The following is a 22,252-nucleotide window of genomic DNA, read 5'->3' on the forward strand; positions in this document are numbered from 1 at the left end:
GGCCATGGCCCATGCATGCCTCTCTCCTTCTATAGGGTGTTTGTCCAAAAAAATATTATTAATTTATTTATAAATTAAATTGGGAAATTTAATTACAAAAATAAAATGACAAGGAACAATATGGATTTTCAACCTATTTGTCCCTCATTGTTTTGGGAAAATAATTGTCCTTTTCATCTAATTAATATTTTATATCAATTTGGAGATTGTCCCCATTAGCAACAAAAGCTGGTTCTAAGTAATATATATTATTTTAAAGAGATATAAGATTAAGTTATAGTTCCATATCATCGATCTTTCTCTATTTGAAAGTTTTATTAACATATAACATTAATTTATATTGTATATATATAATTATAAAGCTAATTGATTTGACACTTTTAGTGAGTAAATAAAAAAAAATCACTTAAAAATTGATAATTTTTTTATATAAATAAAATTATGCGTTTAAATATAAATGAAATTTTATTATATAACAACAAATAATTAAAAAATAAAAAATATTAACTAATTCTAAATTAAATTAACAATAAGAATTTAAAGGTAATTAAGAATAGTTAAGTTTTAATGATTTTATTTTATGCCGTTGTGTTTACACAATTTTATCATTTTTTTAAATATACATGAATCATTAAAAAAAATGGTGAAAACTCATAATTAAGTTATAGAATCGTAATAACTAATATACTAAGTTCATTATTCTCGTATTCCCTAATCATTATTATCTATGTTGTTAAGTTTCTAATTCTTTAATTAATTATGACCATTTTTATAATACCCAAACAATAATAATAACACTCACCCTGCTATTTCAACACAAAAATTTGAATGAATAGACTTACTATTATATGTTAATGTTGGATTGGTGAAGGAAAAATAATGTGTTATTTTCATTCAAATTATAAACAATTATAGATTACAAAGTGCCGGTTAATACTCCATATCATCTTTAATGTTTTGATAGTGACTAGTTGAGAATATTTTACTATACATGTTTTTTTTCTTTTTGTGCACAAAGTAACATAATCTTAATATGTATCAAATTAATTATTTTCATTTTATAAAAAAAGTTAAGACTTTTGTATTTTGTTGTTGTGCACAAATAACATAATTTTAATAAAAAAAATAATTGCATTTTTACTAAAAATATCTTAGTTATAGTGAAAAACTATGATTGTGTAGGGTCTAATTAATTTTAAAAATTTTAAAAATAAAATGATATCATCATATTTGGTTTGTGGAATGCATGTTGTCTTTCTTTGGGAGACCATATTTATAACTATGTACATATAATTAGTCAAATCAATGCAAAAGCATATTAGAGATAATTATTCCATAGATTATATTCCAAATCTCTTCTGTTGCTAGTTGATAATACTATACTAATTAAAAACATACTGATATTGACATTTTTAATAATCTGTTTGCAATAAATAGACATCTATTACTAATTTATTTAATCCCTATTTATTATATTATTATGTGAAATAACAGGCTATCTGCTTACTATATATATATATATATATGTTCATATTTTTTATGTTTCATTATCAATGTTAATTTGTGTTTGCAAGTGGTAGAGTTATAAATAATTGTTAGAACTATTTTAAATAAGTATTAATAGTTTTAGATAAGTTACTGCTAGCTAGTGCTAGCAAGTTAGATTATAATTTGATTATTACTTAAAGTATTATAACAATAATATATATATAACTCAATCTCATTAAAAATAATTTATGTTTTATTATCTTAATTTTAATTTCTGAATTTGTGTTACTTTCATCAAATTAAAATATTCATTTGCCCCCTACGTACATGACTACGTAACATTATTATATATATATATATATATATATATATATATATATATATATATTATTAGTAAATTTGATTATGATTTTGTTTTTGAAAGAAATTCAAATCAGAATTTTAGTATTACGATTTTTTATATTTTGATGTATTACGATTACAGGCCCAAGGCCCATAGAAGGAACTCATTTGATTAAGCCCAAAAATGGGTAAGCTTATCAATATAATATTAAGGCCCATCAACCAGTAACCATCCCCTATTTAGGTTAATTGGTCTTCATCTCCGTGGCCCATTCGTATGTTTCAAAAACAGACACTCAATAAGTGGATATATCCAATTGCAATAAAACATATATATATTATTTTGTCACTTCAAATTCAATTTAAATAAAGCTAGCTAGGCTAATGAATCTCAATCCCTCCTCCTTACTTAATCAAAGAATTAATTATAGATATATTGTTTAGGATTATCACCTTATAATCTAGAATTTAATAATGATTTAGTCGACTACTAGACTCGTTAACTTTTTCTAAAATAAAAATACTTAAGAGTTAATTCGTTAATAATATTTATAAGTTATTAATATTCCTAGCCTTTACACAAGCCTTTACACAGAATAGTTTATGATTTTGGGCCTTGTATCACAGCCAATTATCTAAGCTTAGCTAATTTGTTATTTAAAATTTTAAACTAACTTTATAATCTAATAAAATCTATTACAATATAACAGGGTTGTAACCTGAGAGTTAAAACAAACATAATACAGATAATCATCATCCCAAACATGCCTCACTAGCCATTATATACTATTTATTTCATGATTAATTGCGAGGAAATAAAAATAAAAATCTCATGGACCACGAGGATTGAAGAAACAAAAGCAGCCGCGAAATTGGCCATCGGGGATCATGCCACCGCCCTTGGTAGTGTCTATTGCTTCCAACAATCGGACAACCTCCTCCATCTCCGGCCGATTGTTTGGGATTTTGTCCCAACATTTCTTCATTATGCTCCTTAATGATTTCGGGCAACATCTAGGCACATGTGGCCTTAGATTCTTGTATATATATATATATATGTACAAGTTTATTTCAGAAATTAAAAGCTTATATATTTTTAACTAATTATATATAATAAGATGAATGTAAATAATACCTTTCGAACCACTGCATTAGAGAATTCAGTTAAGCTATCATTCGGATAAGGCGGCATGTCGCAGCTATAAATTTCCCAAAGACAAATCCCAAAGCTAAATACATCGCACTTATGACCATAAGGCGTTCCTTCCATCACCTATATATACATACACAATTAATTAATTCATTTATAAACTTTTGTTTATTTTAAAATATAGTTTTAATTTATAAAACCTCAGGAGCCATATATCCAAGTGTACCAGTGTGGACACTCATTTCACTTTGGTTTGAAGCTTCAACTCTAGCCACCCCGAAATCCACAATTTTCAGATTTCCTTGCGAGTCCAACAACATGTTTTCTGTTTTTACATCGCGATGCACTATATTCTTTGAGTGAAGATAGCTCAAACTGTTGTTTATTCAATTGAATTGAATTTGTTAATTACCAAACTTGTAATATAAATATAAGAGAAAAAGAGTGATTCTTTTCTTACCCTCGAGATAGGTCTAAAGCAAGTTTAATGACAACCTTAAGGGTAAGTTTTTTGCGAGAATTCTTTATTAAGTAGTTCTTCACCGTTCCACCTGGAAGATACTCCACGACAACGCAACAAGTCTTTGAAGTTGAACTTGAATTTGAAGGAGTACTATTAGAAGAAGACGGGATGCTTAGGTCTGTTGTGCCCATTGAAGCTCCAACAAACTGCATGCACTCGATTAATATTATATCAAAACAATAACAAAAACAAAACAAAAAACTTGGAAAGAAATGAAGTTACAAATTAGGTAGGTAAGTTACCTTTGCGATGTTTGGATGGTCGAGGTTATTCCAAATAGCAGCCTCTTGCTTAAATGTATCCCGAATGGCTTCAACTTGAGAAGGTGTCGGAATACCATGATACCTACTCCAATCAAGTACCTTCACTGATCAAACCAATCCAGATTTCAAATGATCAGATTAATTCAACTTTATATATTATATATAACTCATTGATAAAACACATGAAATAATGTTCTCAAATAAATTCACGAGTCAAGTTTGTAAGAAATAACGTGTAATTGATAAAATTTAAAATTTTAATTTCACTCGTAAAATGACACATCGTTCTCTAAAAAAATATTTACCTGCTACGTCTTGATTATTATCGAAGATGCCGCGATAGACTGTCCCATATGTACCACGAGCAATGACATATCTGATTACCAATTGACCACAATCTATTTCCCACACTTCTCTTACCGGCTCAATCTCATCTCTTACAAAACTCTCCATATCTATATACAACTTACTTTGGTTGCAAAAGAATTATACAAATTTAATGTCGAATTGAGACTTGAGAGAGAATATTAATAATTAATTGATAGATAAATAAATAGATACAGGCTTCCCACCATTAATTTTGTTGATATATATATATATATCCCCTCAACTAAGTCAACGAAAAGGACCCAAAAAGAAAATACATAAATTCCCTCAAGGGACAAATCAAAGGAAAGTATTACAAACTATATACTTTGTCAAAATAAATAATTTAAAAATCAAAATGTATTTTATAGCTTGATCTAAGAATTTATTGTTTATCTTAGATATTTTGTCTAATTTAATCACTTTTATTTTTATTATGATAATTTTAATAATAGTTATAACTAAACATATTTGATTACCTAAAATTGGATAAATAACAGGCATGGATGCATCATGCATAATAGATCTCCTTAAAAAAAAAGACCTAATTAAGACAAAGATAAACTAATTACCTTTAGTTTGGATATATTTTGATCCACTTTGGTTTTCTTTTTTGTTGCTAAAACGACCAAGACCATTTAATCAAATGAAATAGACTTGATCCCAAGTCATTAAATAATGATATATCAAGGTCAAAGCACATTGGTGCAAAATATTTGGAATTTGCTCTTAATTTCAATAATGTTTTATTTTTGTGATATTTTTTTAATTAACTCGTGGCACCCAATTTGTGGCACCCAATTTGTTTATATGATTGATAATTTGATTAAGGATCTCAAAGTAACCTAAATGAATAAATAACACAGTCCAAAAACAAACAAACGACAATTAAATATTGAATTTGTCTTAAATAAGATAACCTAAAGGCTCAAAAGTTCTTTTTATATCTCTATTATAATGACGCAATTTTAACATAGCACATTCCCGACCTTTGAATCATCGTTGGGGCCTACATCATAATAATTTTAAATAATTCTTAAACACATTGCACTATTTTAATATGCACTTTACTTGTGAATTGTGATCAAACTAAATGACTAATTAATTATAAATAAATATGGCTTATATATGAAACTTGCTATTAAGGACCAAATTAAATCTCATTACTTGTATTGAAAGCATTTAACCTGCATTCCTTTTCAATGCTACTACAGGTCAATGAAATAGAGACCAAATCATGATAAGAAAGATTCTAAAGTGAAACAAACAAGTACAAGAAAAAGTAAGAGCATCTTCTGAAGAATGACTGAAATTTTATGGATGTGATTTCCACGTACAGATGAGGTTGCAATTTGACAAATACCATTCTTAACCAATCCTTTTAAGGTCACATGATCAAGTTGTATTTGGAACATATACACATAAATTGTTCTGGTTTTGAGGTTTTGACATCTTCATCTTCTTCTATGTTTTCTTATTTGTTAGACCCAATCAATCATTTCTAAAATGCTGATTCTATCTAAACCTTAATGAGATAGATTACCACACTAATAAATAACCTTTCCCAGTTAGGATCAGGTCCTACGAAAACTTAGTAGCCACGATATAGGAAAATTATTATTATACAAGATTAAATATCATTAGGAATTAAAACAGGTTCTTTACAATTTTGTGCACTGACTTTATGAACTTAATAATACCCCCTATCTTTCATTTTCAGACTTAACATTCATCCCATCCTACAGAAAGGTCAAATTTGTCAGCCAGCCATGATTATTATGGTATTGCAAGAGATTTTATAGTACCATGTACAGGAGAAATCATTTCACATGTGGAATGATAAACCTGTTTTTTTTTTCAGTGAAGATGTCTGTTATATAGTGATTCAATCTTCCTAATCAGCTTAGTTTGGTGATGAATCGTCGGGACTATCACTTTTCCTGTCATCAAAATAAAAGAAGAAGAAACAAAAATATCAGAATAAAGTGCAGCCGGACACTATAAATTTTGTGAGGAAGGTTTCGTTATATTGATTACTGCATGTTTATTATCGAACTATGCCTTAAATGGACACATAAGGGACTAATTAAGAAAGAATAATTAGTAAATCACGCTATTTGGAAACAGTGTTTTTCAGGTTTAGAAATAGAACTTAGTCAAGCGGACAGGCACAGATTAAAAAGTTTATGAACGGTTTCTCATCTAGATTCAGTAACAAAAAAAGTGTTTCCAAACGGGCTAATTAGCATATTTTTCCACAAATACTAAGAATTTTCTAAAGTATAATTATAGCGATAGTTTATGACAGCAAGGAAAAAGCTTTTATAACAACTAATTAATTCTAGCAGATGCATTTTTTCTCCAATAGTTATGCAAACTACAAAGATTGTGTATTCTTCCATGTTCTTTGCAAATTCAACAGATTGTTTATATTATTAAGGACACTACATCTAACCTTGACTTGAAATAGAATGCTGCTGTCAGAAACTTGCTGACCGGCTTCCACATGTAGCCCCTGAACAATCCCAGCAAGTGGTGCCTTCACGATGTGCTATTAAAAACAAAAGAAAGTCACAAAAATTCAAATTAGTGTAAAGAAAGAACTGTTCATTGAATTTGGAAACTTACCTCCATTTTCATCGCTTCCAACACTAAAATAGGTTGTCCTTGTTCAACTTGAGACCCATTTTTTCCCAAAACTTTTACTACTAGGCCAGCCATTGGAGCGAGTACAGTTCCAGGAGGATGGGCTGCTGTCGTATCAAAAGTTGACTTCGTATGGGTTTCAACATCATCTGACCAATCAACTCGCAGCTTCTGCTTGAACTGATGATGTTCTGAACCACGCCATATATGAATATGTTTATCTTTATCCTATTGTACAATGAGATAGCTCTTTAGAGCGGTTTTATAGATAGACATGAACATCCAAAGAGTCACGTGCTAAATATGGGTTCATCTACAGGTATAGCACTTTTTGAGAAATATACATCTGAATGATTGACAAATTGAAAACACAATACATAATAATAAGGACTATAGTTACAATCTGTCAGAGAGTCAATACAAAAATGCATGATGTTTCAAAAGATGAAAATGTATGATCTGCACATTGGAATTGCACATAATGAACGGAATTAGATCTACTGCATCTAACCTCGAGTAACAAGTGTCCAGTGATATATATTAGCCAGATGAAAAGAAAACCATTCATCCCCATCATATTGAATGATCACAAGAAGAAAAAATAAGAATATTAATTTATTCATGTGTACTCAGATGAGTATCATAAAAAAATGCTCTCAAGAAGAATTAATCAAGGAAATGCATGCAATATGCTGATGAATATCCCTTTATAATTGATTGCAAGCCAATTATACCTTGAAATAAGTGGCTATTGTAATATCCATGCTCGCTCCACCCGTCGTAACCCTAAATTCATCACTACCCAAATAATCAATTTCCAAATTCAAGCTACTTTCTCCTGTCTGCATATATACATAAAGAATGTATAGATCATAATACAATCAATTAGAAACTACCTCAGATTTTATCCTCTTGGGAACTATAAGCTAAAAAGTTAGATACTGAGGGTCCTCACTTCAAATATAGGAGTATACCTCAATAATATAGAGCCCATCTGGATGGTAGGTAATAGAATGTTTCAAAAGTTTTGGGCTGCTATCACTGTATTCATTAGTCCATTCAAGTTCCAAAGTACGCTTGACAGAATGATTTACTCTAAAGGGAGGACAGCCATACCACATAGACAAGCCTCCTACGCATTGATAACATAAAATTAGAAGGTATATGTAGGTAGTATTAAATTAATCCAAGGCCTTGACTATACCAGGAGGCTGTTTTATAATTGCTGCATGTTCCTTTTCAAACAAGCATGCCACTACAATTGATGCGCTCAATTTAGCAGAATCACATATTCCTTGGGCAAGTACTGGATTATTTGTTGATTCGATAAATAGGTCATCTTTGAAATGCTCGATGAAATGGGTTTCAACGTCACCGTTCTCAAATGCTGGATGGCTTGCCAGCCTAGTCAGAAAATTTATATTGGTTGGCAAACCTGCAACCTGAGGAATCCACCAAACATGATAAGACAAAGCCAAAAGTTTAGTCAACAATTAGAAGTTTATATGTGTTAAACTATTGAGTTGTCAAAAGCTGAGACATATGCAATATATTTATGGAAGCTGTCAAATGATCCGCAGGGGCCAAGCATAAACAACTTCCAAACAAAGAACTGGACATTATAAGGTAAATGCAACTAACAGATCTTCCCAGGATAAATCACATGCTAACCATCTAAACCACATTAAAGGATTTCACAATGTCCCTTGATTACCCAAAAAGTTAAAAGGAAATTGTGGATCTACAACAACAGAAGAGAATAACCAAATCATACTAATTGCATCTAATGAGTGTAATGGTATTCTATATTGGCTAAGGTCAACAATGCATCAAAATGGAAAGTTGAATGTGACATTACACATATATATTTAGGTCCAGATATACCTGAAATTTTGACAAGCAGTCCTTCAATTTGATCAAAGCTGCGCCGCGACTTTCTCCCCATACCACAAGCTTAGCAATCATAGGGTCATAATGCATACTGACTGTATCACCTTGTTCAACTCCCGTCTCAACCCTAACTGTCAATTTTATTAGCATTACTTGTGACATGAGAACATAAATCATGGTAACAGATATCCATGATATGTACAATCTACAATGATGCCTACATGAGGACACTTATGCACAGTGATCACAAGGGTGTGAGTGAATAATCATAATGAAATGTCAATTCTTCAATGTATATTCAAATGCATATGTACTTCAGAGTATTACTGTCAATAAAGTCAATAGGGATCTCATGGAAAGATGATAATACTCACAAATCACCATTGCACTAGTTATTGAAATGGTTGAGCAACTAGCTTTTTACTATAAACCAACTACTATCATATGATAATACCTTCTGAAGAAACTGGGACTGGACGATAATGATGAAGAACTCCAGTTGCTGGAAGAAATCCTTTTGGAACATTTTCAGCATATATACGAGCTTCAAAAGCATGACCTGAAACCAGATTGAGGATGTAATATGTGAGTTTTCCTTTAGCTATTCATGAAAACCTATTTCTGAAGATAGTACATTCAGTTGAGCAATGATTGTAGTTTTTGATTCACTGTCAATATTTCCTAAGAAAATCATATTTATCCTCTCATTCATTGAGTTTCAGTTCAAAGTGGTCACTTCATCCTAAAGCCCCATCTTTAACTGTTCTTTCTGGGAGACATAATTGGTTAATACAATAGCACTGGACAAGAGTCCTTACAAGCTATTTTCTTAATAGGTTGAAGGAAGAGAAATATAAGGCTGAAGCTCCAAAATCTTCAGAAGAAAGTCAAGATTAAATTGACTCCACAAAAAGCTAATATGAAAGTACTCTAGCATGTGCTAAGAGTCGAACTCCAACAATCTACTATAGAGCTCAAAGCACCTAATTGTATGTCTTAAACATCAAACTTGACAATCACTTCGGATTACTACTTGCATGCGAGCTTAAGTGTTCGAAAAAATAAATATTGAATAAACCAAATGAAAATATCTAAATTTTAATGTGGAACTAATGTGGAAAAGACTATTTTACCCTTGTAATGAAAATGAGATTAGAATTACAGACTTTTTATTTTGATGTATACTGTGCAGTAGTTTCTATTTTTTCATGAAGATGGGATCGGTACATATGATGATTTCTTATTTTGATGAGGCCTCTTTTTTGTATACAACTCCAACTAAGTAGAAATTGTTTATATGGCCTTATTATTTGTTCAATGATAATTTATCTTAGTCACGTAAAAGCAATCAATGATGTTATATTAGAATAAGAATGAGAAACTCGACCAGCTGTGAGGAGAAGTGTCACAATGGAGTCGGGGCCAAAACCATTAATCTCAACATTTTATAGTGTTGTAATTTTGATTAATTTACAGGGGTTAATTTGAACACCCTTCCTAGACACTCTACAAGATCTTGGCCAACAATCATCTCAGTAACTGCCTTTTTGAGTAAACAAACATAGTTAGGAAAAGTAACCTGCTACAGGCACCTCAGATTGACTGATAGGAAGAGATTCTCCATTGGCTACGCGTATCTGCCACTCTACAAGATCTTGGCCAACAATCATCTCAGTAACAGGATGTTCAACCTGAAAAGAGATTGAAAAATACTTCAGAATAGTCTTCTGGTTAGACCTAAAGAAAAATGATGCTGAAAGTAATTTATGTACCTGAAGACGTGTATTCATCTCCATAAAATAGAACTCTCCAGATGATGTGTCAACAATAAACTCCACTGTTCCAGCATTGTGATAACCAACTGCCTATAAATCATAAAAAATATTGTGAGTTGAATCTTAAAGACTATCCATGTGACCTGAGAAGACACTAGTATTAGGCTGCACTTAACCAAGACTTTGATGCAGTAAGAAACTAACTGAACATCTGGAGCCTATAGTGTTGCAATGTAAACACAGCAAGGAAAATAGCATGAAAACACAGACTGATTAGAGGAACTCGGGATAAGAATAGTCAGTTTCTTCTATTGGAGAACAAATCGGTCCATTCATTATAAAAAAAATGTAACAATTTGACAGGACAACCCCGTCATACCTTGGCTGCATTGACAGCAGCTTGACCAACATGAGAGCGGAAGTCATCTGCAACATTGGGCTACAAATGCAAAAAGTATCATAAGTGAATAAAAAGCAGGAATTACATTAGTACGATACAAACTAAAAATTGGGGTTGTATTACTGCCGGTGCTTCTTCAATTATTTTCTGGTGTCTTCTTTGCACACTGCAATCTCTCTCATACAGATGTACAACATTTCCATGTTTATCCCCAAATATCTGCATATTATGGAAATTGAGATGACATTCAAAAGCCAAGTTACCAAGTACCGTAAATCTAATTTAAGACAACTTTTATTAACAAAACATTTTAAAAAAAATAATAATTAAATCTCCCTTCAATTAAACGAAGGACCTTAATTTACGATTTCATCATATAGCATAATCTTTCTGAGTTTTCTGTGTTGTCAACAGAAATTTATAACTATTAACAAGGGCACCTGAACTTCTATGTGCCTTGGTCGAGTGATATATTTCTCCAGTAAGATTTTATCCACTCCAAAAGATGCAGCAGCTTCCCTTTGTGCTCCCAAAAATGAGTCAACAAATTCATCAGGATTGTTTACTATCCTCATCCCCTGACCAAGATTAAATATATTAGAAATGGTTGATGATCCTTTAAAACTAGGAAAGTTTCTCCTTTACATTTAATAAACTGACATTAGAAAGGAAAAAGTGCATTCAAATATAGATCAGCAACTAACAAGATATCGCCTGAATGGAATAAGAATTTATGGTTTCTATTGCATTCATCATCAAAATTCTAGAATAGTACAAATATATGATGATTACATGTTCAGGTATGTTTGAACATCTTTGATAGCTTCCAAAGCCGACGTGAGTTGAATATGCGAAATTGCATAAAATCCATCAATTAACAAAAAATGAAGTGCAGACCACGAAGATAGCAATTGGGACAGATATATTACAGAACAGCTCCTAAGACTTCCTAAATCAAAACATCCATATTAAATTTCAATTCCACGTAAAATATCAACTGTTGTGGAACGGGCCTAAACAGTTATACCAGTTTAGAAATGTTAATTGCTTGCGGATGAATATTCCATATTAAACATGATTTTTCACTTGAATATGGAAAGTAAAACTATGAGCATAATCTGTTCACTTAAAGTGACAGTGTCCCAGTATGGGCTACTTTAACCAAGCCTAGAGATCATTGAAATTCATTTTCAAACAGATCTAACTGACCAAATAAATGTGGACTTAGAGACATTAACCGAAAATACACAGTATGTGTAATCAGAAAACATAAAATGCTAAACCAATATGGTCAAGAACTTGCACAAACAATGACTTAAGGAAGTATCTAATCACCTTCCCTCCACCCCCATGAGTTGGTTTTATCAGAACAGGATATCCAATTTTGTCTGCTTCTGACTTCATGAAGTCAATACTTTGTTCATCACCATGATAACCAGGAACAAGTGGCACCCCTGCTGCACCCATTATTCTTTTGGATGCACTGGTTTGGAAAGTAAACAACAGTCATAATAATTAATAGCAAAGGTACCTAAGAGATTTTAGCATCCAAATATATGGAATCAAGAAACAAACTTGTCGAAACATTGAAATATATTGTTATGGCTGATACAATCAACATAAATTGTAGGATTCAACGCCACATAAAAAAGAAATCATAATTCTTAGAACTATATAAAAGGCACTCATACATCTACAAGTTTTACATGTTAATGGATGGTATTGTAGTTGACCATCTGCTAGCCCATATCAGATTAACTGAAGTGAATGCTCAATTCTTCAAGAAATAACATTTGTAGAAGTTCTCCAAACATATGGAAGACATCTACAGATGGCACATGTACATATCTTCATTAGAAGCAATTTGACTCTCTTTTTTTCAAGGTTAGCATCTATGATTTCAAGATTATAGGCCTATTTGGACAAAAATACATAAATATTTAGTCTATTTGAAGTGATTGGAGCTATAATTGTTACTGGAATTGTGTTTTGATGTTGATATATATGAAAGCTTTAATTTGAATTAGAGAATCAGTTATTTGGATAGTGAAAACATATGTGAAATAGAAGAAATGACTAGTGGTTGTTGTTCCAAATTCATGCCAAAACGTCCAGTTATCATTATCATAGAGGATCTTGGAGAAGAAAGTTCCACATTTGTATATAAAAAGCTGCATACTTCAGCTTTCTTGTGTTTGACCTATGATAATGATACTTCAGCTTTCTTGTATTTGTATATAAAAAGCTGCATACTTCATGCTTCAAAATAGACATTCATACATGCATATCAAGGGAGACAGATGGATTACCAAGGAGTGGATGGGGTAGAGAAATGCAAGCTTTAGATGGGGTTAAGAACCATAATGTAAAGGAGCAATTGCATAGGCACATATATCAAAGGAAGATGACACACTGGATTGTACCTTTTATCACCCATATCTCTGATCGCAGATGGTGGAGGTCCAACAAAAATAAAGCCCTCTTGTTGACAGAGTTCAGCAAACTCGGCATTTTCTGATAAGAAACCATACCCAGGATGGATAGCCTAATTGTCAAATAAATATATCAATTCTAAATGAACAATATTGCATTAAACAAGTAAGAAAAATATCTCAACCACCAAAAAATGCATCAAAAAAGCTTCATCTTTATACATAAAGCACGGGACGGATAGGATAAAGATATATTGATATAATAACAATGAGAAAATCTAAACATCTGATATTTCTACAAGAAAATCAGTTCAACATACTTCCAACTTATATAAGTCAATATATTACAGACAGGAGATATAGGACAAACTCCAATCCAAAATGTTGCTTCTGTTGCAGCACAATTAGCTAGGCTATGATATGTACATTTGACCAATTAAACATTGAGAAAGATACCACATTTCAGCAAAGCTAAAGGCTGGCCTTACTTCATCCTCAACCACTAATCTTGATCTTTTGTTAGAATGACTATTTGTGTCCAATCAATTTAGTATGGAAAGACTGTTGCCTGAAGTTATCTTCATACTTTTCTATCCTTGCTCATAACTATTCTGAATAGCCAAAATATTTAAAAGCAGCTTTTTAGACTTTGGATCAATGACCACTACTAGTTTAAGTTTGACTTAGTTCCAATGTGAGGTAAGAACCTTCACCTGAACACTTTTTCTCTTACAATTCTATCGAATTATTTTATCATAATAAAAATTGTACAGCAGAAGTGATTACATAGATCTTTTGTTATATTTATGAATTAAGTTCATAAGCTCGTTAATCCAACAGTAACCAAGTAAGAAAGGCTTCTAGTAGGTAAACAAGCTTCAGTATTTTTAAATTCAGATGATGAGCATGGAACCTGAGCGCCCGTCCTAATCGCAGCTTCAATAATGGATGGCGCATTGAGATAGCTCAGCCGAGCCGGAGGGGGACCGACACGAACGGCCTCGTCGGCTGACTTGACGTGAAGGCTGTTCCTATCGGCGTCACTGTAGACTGCGACTGTCCGAATCCCCAATCTCTTAGCTGTCCTCATGATTCTACAAGCAATCTCGCCTCTGTTGGCGATGAGTATCTTTTCAATTCTCTGATTCTTAACCGGTGGCGAAGAAAAGAACCTAATCATGATATTCGAATGTCTGGAATGGAGTTTCCGGCAAACAAATGACGCCATGGATGGCATGATTCCGAGCTCTCTGATAACTATCTATGAACCGTAACGATAGAGTATAAGAGTTCTTTACTAATTGCTATTGATGAATGTTGAAGACTGAAGTTGGTGAGACGTGTCGATTTGTAAAGCTAATTTGGTGCTATAATTATTTTTATTTAAAAAAAAAATGTTTAACACAATTATTAGAAAAAAAATTGTAATCATAACTTATTGAGCTCGTAAATCATTGAGAATAACGATTAACTCTCAACAGACTCTATTAGCTTTCTTGAACACGAATCGAAAAAACGTCGTAATAATAGCATTATAAATTATACGCATCAGATAACTACGATCATTAAAAGTTCGATGAAATTTTTAAAATTTTATTCATATAACGTCTTTGCTTTTGCTTTTTTTATGTGATCCTTGTCTTTAGCTTGGCACCAGGGCTATTATTTTGTATTTCAATTTTTATTCAATCTAAATAGAGGTAGGTTAATCTACTTATAAATAAAAAAAAGATTAAATTTAAAAATATATATTGTATATAAATCTTGAAGAACATAACAACATTTTAATCAATTAATATGGTATATTAATTAACATGGGAAATTATTAATATATTTAACATAAGAAAACAAAATAATAATAAAGAGAGTAGCATAATATTAAATTGTAAAGTTTCTTGTCTAGGCAAGCGGATAAGAATCATAAGATTGACCTTACACGTATTTGATCACATCTTATATCAAATACAATCTTATGTTTTCTTTTTAATATAAAAAGTTAAATTTTTTTAGTGACTTTTAATTTTTTTTAAATCATTTTAGATAAGAGTTACCGTTTTTATTATGTGCTTTATTTAGATTTTAAATTATAAAGTTGCAAACTCACACGTAATAAATTATGCATTTTTGGCATAGGTAGGTGTTTCAATTAGTTTGGCATACTTAATTTTCAATGATGTGAGTAATCAATCTTAAATAGTAGAACCTTAAATCAAACTAAACATCTTACTAATAATGAAATAAACTTAATAATAGGGCATCAATTCAAATTACTTATTAGTTGGTGCACCTTATCAATAAGTAAAAAAAATACCATGTTAATTTTTTTTAATGTTGTATTGTATTTTTTTTGTTTCATTATTAAACTGTTATTTGAAGTTTCTTATTTTCATTCCCTTTTCCTTCGGTTAGATAATTGTTTGTACATTTGGATAACTCTATATCTGAAAAACTTGACGAAATGATCCTAAAAGGGGAATAAATGAATTGGTGATCCGCGCATAATTTTAAATGCGCTGGTGATCACTTTATATTTTTTTTTGATGAAATTGTCTATGTCGCGAAAAGCAACCAGACGCAACTGGATGTTATGTTAAAAGTCCACAATCGGATTGTCGGTTGCGTCTCGTGATTGAATTGCGTCTCGCGATTGCCGGTTGCATCTCGCGAATGTCGGTTGCGTCTCGTGATTTGATTGCGTCTCGCGATTGCCGATTGCATCTCGCGAATGCCGGTTGCGTCTCGTGAATGCATCCCGCGATTGCCGGTTGCGTCTCACGAATGTCGATTGCTTCTTACAACCGGGGTGTGTCTCGCGATTGTGGACTTTTCACATGGCATCCGGCGCGACAGGAACAATTTCGTCAAAAAGATGAAGTGGTCACCAGCACATTTAAAATTATGCGTTGGTCACCAGCTCATTTACCCCTATTATGAGGGTAATTTCGTCAAATTTTTGACCCACAAATATCTTGCCTTACATTTCTTTTTAAGAAATATGAAATTGAGCTATCTTTTTTCCATTTTTGCTAAGGAAAAACTTTATTTAAATAAAATATAGAGATAACTTACCCAAAGAAGATCTAAGATTCATTATTGAATTAGAAAGCACTAATTGGAAGAGTTAGGCTTGACAGAAACATGTCATACATAAATATTACAAACATTAAAAACAAGAAGAACGAAATTTTGAGAATGACAGAAAATTTCAAAGCATCACCAGGATATAGTTTGATTTTTTTTTTGATTTTTTTTTCTGATTATCATCCAAAACATATACTACATAAATTTAATTTTAATCATTAAATAATACAATTCATTAATTAAAATCCTAAAATATTTTTATATTATTTTTAAAAATTAAAAATTTTAATACAAAAAAGACATTATAATATATTCAATTAAAAATTCAAATTTTACATTTTTATCAAACAATATAATTTAAAAAATCTCAATAAACCCTCCTCAATAACCAATATCAATCAAGCCCGAAGAGCAAAATAAGTTACTTTGTTGAAGGAGTTGTGGATGAAAAACAAATATATCATTTCCGAATTAGAAAAAAAAAAACATTACTAATTATATCGTTTTCTTATGAGTGTCCGTATCTAACCAAGTCAGCTTATATACTAGACAAGGCCAGCCAACCCTAAACGGACTTTATATACCAGTGAAAAAAATAATATATATATATATATATATATATATATATATATATATATTATAAATAGCTTAATATTCTCCAAAGAATATATCAAACTTACTGTTCTTATTTCTCTATGCACATCATTTAGGAATCATATAAAAACAAGAGTCCAAATACAAACTAAGTAATCCAATTAACTTAAATACAATATAGTTGACTTGTTAAAGATTTAATATATATATATATATATATATATATATATATATATATTATATATTAACAATATATAGATTTAATAATTCTTTATAACGGTACCTACCCACATGATTGGTCCGAGAGTTGGGAGGCCTAATGCAAATTTAAATTTTGTGACTTTTAAAATTAAAATAAATATTATAGTTATACATTTTATCAAAAACATATTGAATATACAAATTAAATATATAACTAAATCATTGATTTCAAAAAAAGAAAAAAAATATCTATAATAGTAGGTATTAATATGTTTTGAAAAAAAATATGATAAATATTTTAAAATAATAAGAGATTATAATGATAAACATAAGAATAAGAACAAATAAAAAATAAATTTAAGATCGAGCGTTAAGATGTAACCTCAAAAATGGGTTGAATTTATGATAAAAAAAAAACAAAATATTAAAGATGGAAAGATGAATACAATATAACAATATAATTAAAGTTATTGATATAAAAGAGCTACAATAAAGATATATAGAAAATAAACATATTATTAAGGATAAAAAATGCTATAAAAAATAATAAAATCGTTTACAAATTACAATAGAGAGTGAAAAAAATTAATATATTTTTATATTATATTGGATATAATATGGAGAGAGAAAAATTAATATATTATATATAATATTATAAAATAGAGAGAAAAGTAATATATTATTATAGAATATGTAAAGAGAAAAAAATTAATCGTATTATAAAAAAATAAGTATATAAAAAGAATATAATATTATACAGTAAAATATATATATTTTATAATATATTAATATTAATATTATATATTAATAATTAAAATTTTGAAAACCTCTAAAAAAAAAAAAAAAAAAAAAAGTGAGACATGCAATTGCATTTTGGTTGTATTGCCCTTAGACGAGCTTAACTATAATGTGACATTGCTCTTTAGCTAATTTTTTAAAATTTTTAATTTAATATACTATTTTTTTATCTATTTTTTTTAAATAATAAAACTTATATTTATCTATCTAATTTTATTATAATTTTCTTATTATTTGTTAAGTTAACAACAAAATTATTTTAAGTTGGTTCGGTTTGTCAGCCCTTACATGGTAGGAAGCGAAGCTAATAGTGGGATCATGACGTAGAAGCTAGCTAGCAATCAATCCGAGTGGGATCACATTTCACATGCATCAATCATAATGGTTCATCATCTACGTGGGGTCACGATTAAACCATCCTAACCGTCCAATTCTTACTTTCATTGTTACACTTGGATGTTAAGTTTCCCTCCTAATTCTTTTTCTTAATAATTTGAACTTAAATATATTTCTGTAAATAAACAAATAATTCTACTACAAATTAAATAATCTAAATTAAACATACACGGTACACCTTAGATGGCCGTAATATGATTTTTTAAAAATAGTTTGATCATTAAGAATCAAATCATGATAAAGTAATTTAAGCTATATGAAAATCATGAATAATCTTAATATCACATATAAAAGTATGTATAATAAAAAATATATATATATGCATACAATATTGTTAACTTAATTTGATTATAAATATTATTCAACATAACATTAATACTGTTAATTTAGCCAGTCAGTTTGACAGATAAATGTTACCAAGTAATTAAATAATTAAAGTTGAATTAAATTAACACTTTAATTAATTAAATTGAAAATTCTTTAAAAATTAAGATTAACTTAATCATATAATTCTATAATTAGTATAATAATTATGGAAGAAGGTGACCCTAATATCAGATTTTGGTCACATAGATTTGGTTAATCTAAGTCAAATTTAGCCTAAGATTGAGTTAACTCAGTATTATCTTCTCCTTTTTTATGAATAAGATTTATTTTCAGTTTGTTAGACTTTAACTTTGTTAGCTTTTTTATTTAAATAAAACTGATCGGTTTTTAACACATTTCCCAAGCTGGATAACAAATACACAATTTCATACCCAAAAAATTGAAATCAAAATAAAACACTTTTATTTGACTAACAATTATCCTTTTAGTAAAAGTAACCCAATTAACTCTCTGTTAACTAATAATAATTATAAAGAAAAAATATAATTTAATTAAAAAAATTAGACCCAATTAATCAATTATAGTCAAAAGAAAAAAGTTTAAAACACAAGGACTAATTCAATTCAATTAGAGTCAAAAAGAGAAATTTAAAACCTAATTAAGGATTCAATTCATACACGAAACATGAAAGCATCATAAAACGTTTTAAGAGGACTAACAAGTAACAACGATTTTATAAAAACTATTATTTTGTATATTAAAATAGTTTTGTCAAAGTTATTATATTTAGATTATTTTATTAAATAAAGAAACAATTTATATTATATGTATATATATTTGGAATGATCCGATCCGTCCAATTGTAATCCAACTAACATTAATAAAGGAGGTGGCAACTTTAGGAGGCGGGTCCCACTGAAAGTGGAAAATTTTGTCAGATTTTGTGAGCGTTGCTGCCAAGTGCCACCGCCCATACTCCTACTTTTTCATATTGTGTTATCGGACAGTCCTATCATATCTCTTTTAAATATTATTTTATTTTAATAATTCAATTATTGTATTATAAAATTAATTACATTATCCTTTAAAACATTTTAATTTTTAAAAATACTATTATCACAATATAAATAAATCCACCCTCCTCATAACTTAGGCCATATTTGAATTTGGGTTTCTTAATAAAAGAGTGGTAAGTAGGAAAATTGGGGGAGAATTAGAGAATAATTTGTAATATCACTTGATTGATTGAAAATAAAAAATATGAGAATAAAAATAAATTATTTTATTTTTCCAGCCAATCAGATTGTAAGTTAATTTTTTTTATTCTCTCTTTCAATTTTTTTTCAAACTATTATTTTTTTTTTTAAAATATTGGAAATAATGATTATTTATAATTTTTAAGAGTTAGGATAAAATTAATACAAAATATTAATATATATTAATATATAATAATAATAAAATAAAAAATAATGTATTTGAGTGTTTTATTAATGAATCAAAATGACTTCAATGGATGACATAGGAATTCAAATTATGTTTGATTACCTTTGTTTCTTTAAATAACCCAAATTGATTAAGACTTTCTATTTTTATATTTTTTTAATTTTGTTTTACAAGTTATTAATTTTTATCTAAAGCTATTAAAATATTCTTAACCAAATCAACCATCATTTTTATCGTCTCTCATCAATTATATCATTTAATTAATTAATTAAAATACTAAAATATTTTATATTTTATAAAAAAATAATTATTTTCTTAAAATCATCACTTATTAGTACATTTTTTTTCTTCTCTCTTTGTGTTTTAAATAATCCACTACCCGAATAAGCCCTAACTCATGAGCTCTTTAAATTGTATTTTTTTATAATTTTTTTATTATATTATTTAATTTATCAATAAAAGTATTAAAATATTTTTATTTAATATAATACATTTTTAATTGAATATAAAATCAATTTTTAATCTAAGTAATAAAAATTTTTCATTAAATATTATTAATTTTAAATTACTATAAAAACTCAAATAATTTTAGATCAACAAACTCCATAATATTTCATCTAAGTTTTTTTTTTAGAATTTGGATTATTTATTAATTTTGTTTCTATGAATTACAAAATATTAAGTTAATAGATAAAAAATACTTATAAAATATTAATTAAAAAATAAAAATATTTTGATTAATTATAGATTGTTTGGTTTAATTAATGAAGGATATCATAGTTAATACAAACTAGCATGTATCCCGTGCATTTGCACGAGTAATAATATAAAAAATAGTGAAAAAAATATTACGGCAAAATTTTTATGGGCGGGTCAACCCACAATCCGACCCAAGTATCCATTTACTATGACATATATCCAAATTAACCACAGCTCTCGACCCGGAAATCCGGACACTTTAAAAATTAAACATCATTATATATATATATATAGATTAGTTAGTTAAAAAGTTGAACTTATATTGTTAAAATGTCACGCGTTTATCAAATTTTGGGTTGAATTTAAAATATATAGTGTTATTAGCCTAGTTGGTTAAAGGGTTGTACTTGTTTTGTTAGGTTGCAAGTTCAAACCATGCCTATAGTATTTTTAATTTTATTTTTAACCGTTTTAAGTTTATGGGCGGGTCAATCCACAATCCGACCCAAATATTCATTTACTCTCACATATATCCAAATTAACCACAGCTCTCGACCCGGCAATCCGGACACTTTAAAAATTAAGCATCATTATATATATATAGATTAGTTAGTTAAAAAATTGAACTTATATTGTTAAAATGTCACGCGTTTATCAAATTTTGGGTTAAATTTAAAATATAAAGTGTTATTAGCCTAGTTGGTTAAAAAGTTGTACTTGATTTTGTTAGGTTGCAAGTTCGAACCATACCTATAGCATTTTTAATTTTATTATTAACCATTTTAAGTTTATGGGCGGGTCAACCCACAATCCGAACCAAATATCCATTTACTCTCACATATATCCAAATTAACCACATCTCTCAACCTGGCAATCCGGACACTTTAAAAATTAAGTATCATTATATATATAATATATATAGATTCTAAGTGGTGAAGTTATTATATCATATTTTATAAGAATTAATTAAGTACAGATTTGAACATCTTATATAGAAATAAAGTATACCTGACTAGAAATTAATAAATCCCATAAGATTCTTCATAATTTTTTTTATATAAATAATTAAAATAATATCTGTTTGGATAAATTAAAGCATGCTTTTTGACACTATGTATAATAATTATAATTATTGTAAGGAGTCGTAGTCAAATGGGTCTTGATTACATCAAGTGTGACGCAGATCCAAGCTGTAATTGCTAAGCTCCACAAAATTAAATTTCATAATTATTAATCTCACTCAAGCCTTGTTTGGTTAGAATTAATTATCTTCAAAATCCACGTTACTTATTTAATATAACATATTGTTATTAAGAAAACAAACAAGACCTTAGGAAACTTATACAATAAGCTGAAAAAACAAATCTTGAGGCTAGGTGGGGGGTTGGGCAATCACCTTTCTTCAACAAGAAGACAAAATTATTGTAAAATAAATAGA

At 29.2% G+C, this 22,252-nt stretch overlaps 2 protein-coding genes across 3 annotated transcripts; both read right to left on the reverse strand.

The window, feature by feature from the left end:
• Window positions 1–2,601: 2,601 nt before the first annotated feature.
• Window positions 2,602–4,219, reverse strand: LOC124929735 (serine/threonine-protein kinase STY13-like). Its single transcript, XM_047470129.1, has 6 exons — window positions 4,072–4,219; window positions 3,746–3,870; window positions 3,441–3,649; window positions 3,181–3,355; window positions 2,966–3,103; window positions 2,602–2,867 (listed from the first exon to the last, which is right to left on the reverse strand). Exons 1-6 carry the CDS (start codon window positions 4,217–4,219, stop codon window positions 2,661–2,663), a joined length of 1,002 nt encoding a protein of 333 aa, XP_047326085.1. The 3' UTR covers window positions 2,602–2,660.
• Window positions 4,220–5,709: 1,490 nt separating this feature from the next.
• On the reverse strand, window positions 5,710–14,582 carry LOC124929256 (methylcrotonoyl-CoA carboxylase subunit alpha, mitochondrial). Of its 2 annotated transcripts, none has more exons than XM_047469564.1 (16): window positions 14,189–14,582; window positions 13,267–13,388; window positions 12,179–12,326; window positions 11,284–11,421; window positions 10,967–11,062; window positions 10,823–10,882; window positions 10,441–10,533; window positions 10,248–10,359; window positions 9,123–9,227; window positions 8,663–8,799; window positions 7,983–8,220; window positions 7,753–7,910; window positions 7,513–7,620; window positions 6,761–7,006; window positions 6,588–6,683; window positions 5,710–6,072 (listed from the first exon to the last, which is right to left on the reverse strand). In XM_047469564.1, the coding sequence occupies exons 1-16, from the start codon at window positions 14,510–14,512 to the stop codon at window positions 6,064–6,066; spliced, it is 2,190 nt and encodes a 729-aa protein (XP_047325520.1). In that variant the 5' UTR covers window positions 14,513–14,582; the 3' UTR covers window positions 5,710–6,063. The 2 variants fall into 2 exon arrangements, with proteins under 2 accessions (XP_047325520.1, XP_047325522.1); XM_047469566.1 differs by having other exon boundaries at window positions 13,267–13,357; window positions 14,189–14,299.
• Between the last annotated feature and the right edge of the window lie 7,670 nt (window positions 14,583–22,252).

This window comes from Impatiens glandulifera, chromosome 3 (genome assembly GCF_907164915.1).
Source record: "Impatiens glandulifera chromosome 3, dImpGla2.1, whole genome shotgun sequence".
Lineage (NCBI taxonomy): Eukaryota > Viridiplantae > Streptophyta > Magnoliopsida > Ericales > Balsaminaceae > Impatiens > Impatiens glandulifera.

Coding starts and splice junctions, on each gene's coding strand:
- LOC124929256 (XM_047469564.1), bottom strand. CDS start 14,512: ATGCCATCCATGGCGTCATTTGTTTGCCGGAAACTCCATTCCAGACAT. Junction 9,228..10,247: donor ATCTGAGGTGCCTGTAGCAG/GTTACTTTTCCT, acceptor ATCTGGTTTCAG/GTCATGCTTTTGAAGCTCGT. Junction 8,800..9,122: donor AGTCCCAGTTTCTTCAGAAG/GTATTATCATAT, acceptor TAAAATTGACAG/TTAGGGTTGAGACGGGAGTT.
- LOC124929735 (XM_047470129.1), bottom strand. CDS start 4,219: ATGGAGAGTTTTGTAAGAGATGAGATTGAGCCGGTAAGAGAAGTGTGG. Junction 3,650..3,745: donor ACCATCCAAACATCGCAAAG/GTAACTTACCTA, acceptor GAGTGCATGCAG/TTTGTTGGAGCTTCAATGGG. Junction 3,104..3,180: donor TTGGATATATGGCTCCTGAG/GTTTTATAAATT, acceptor ATGTATATATAG/GTGATGGAAGGAACGCCTTA.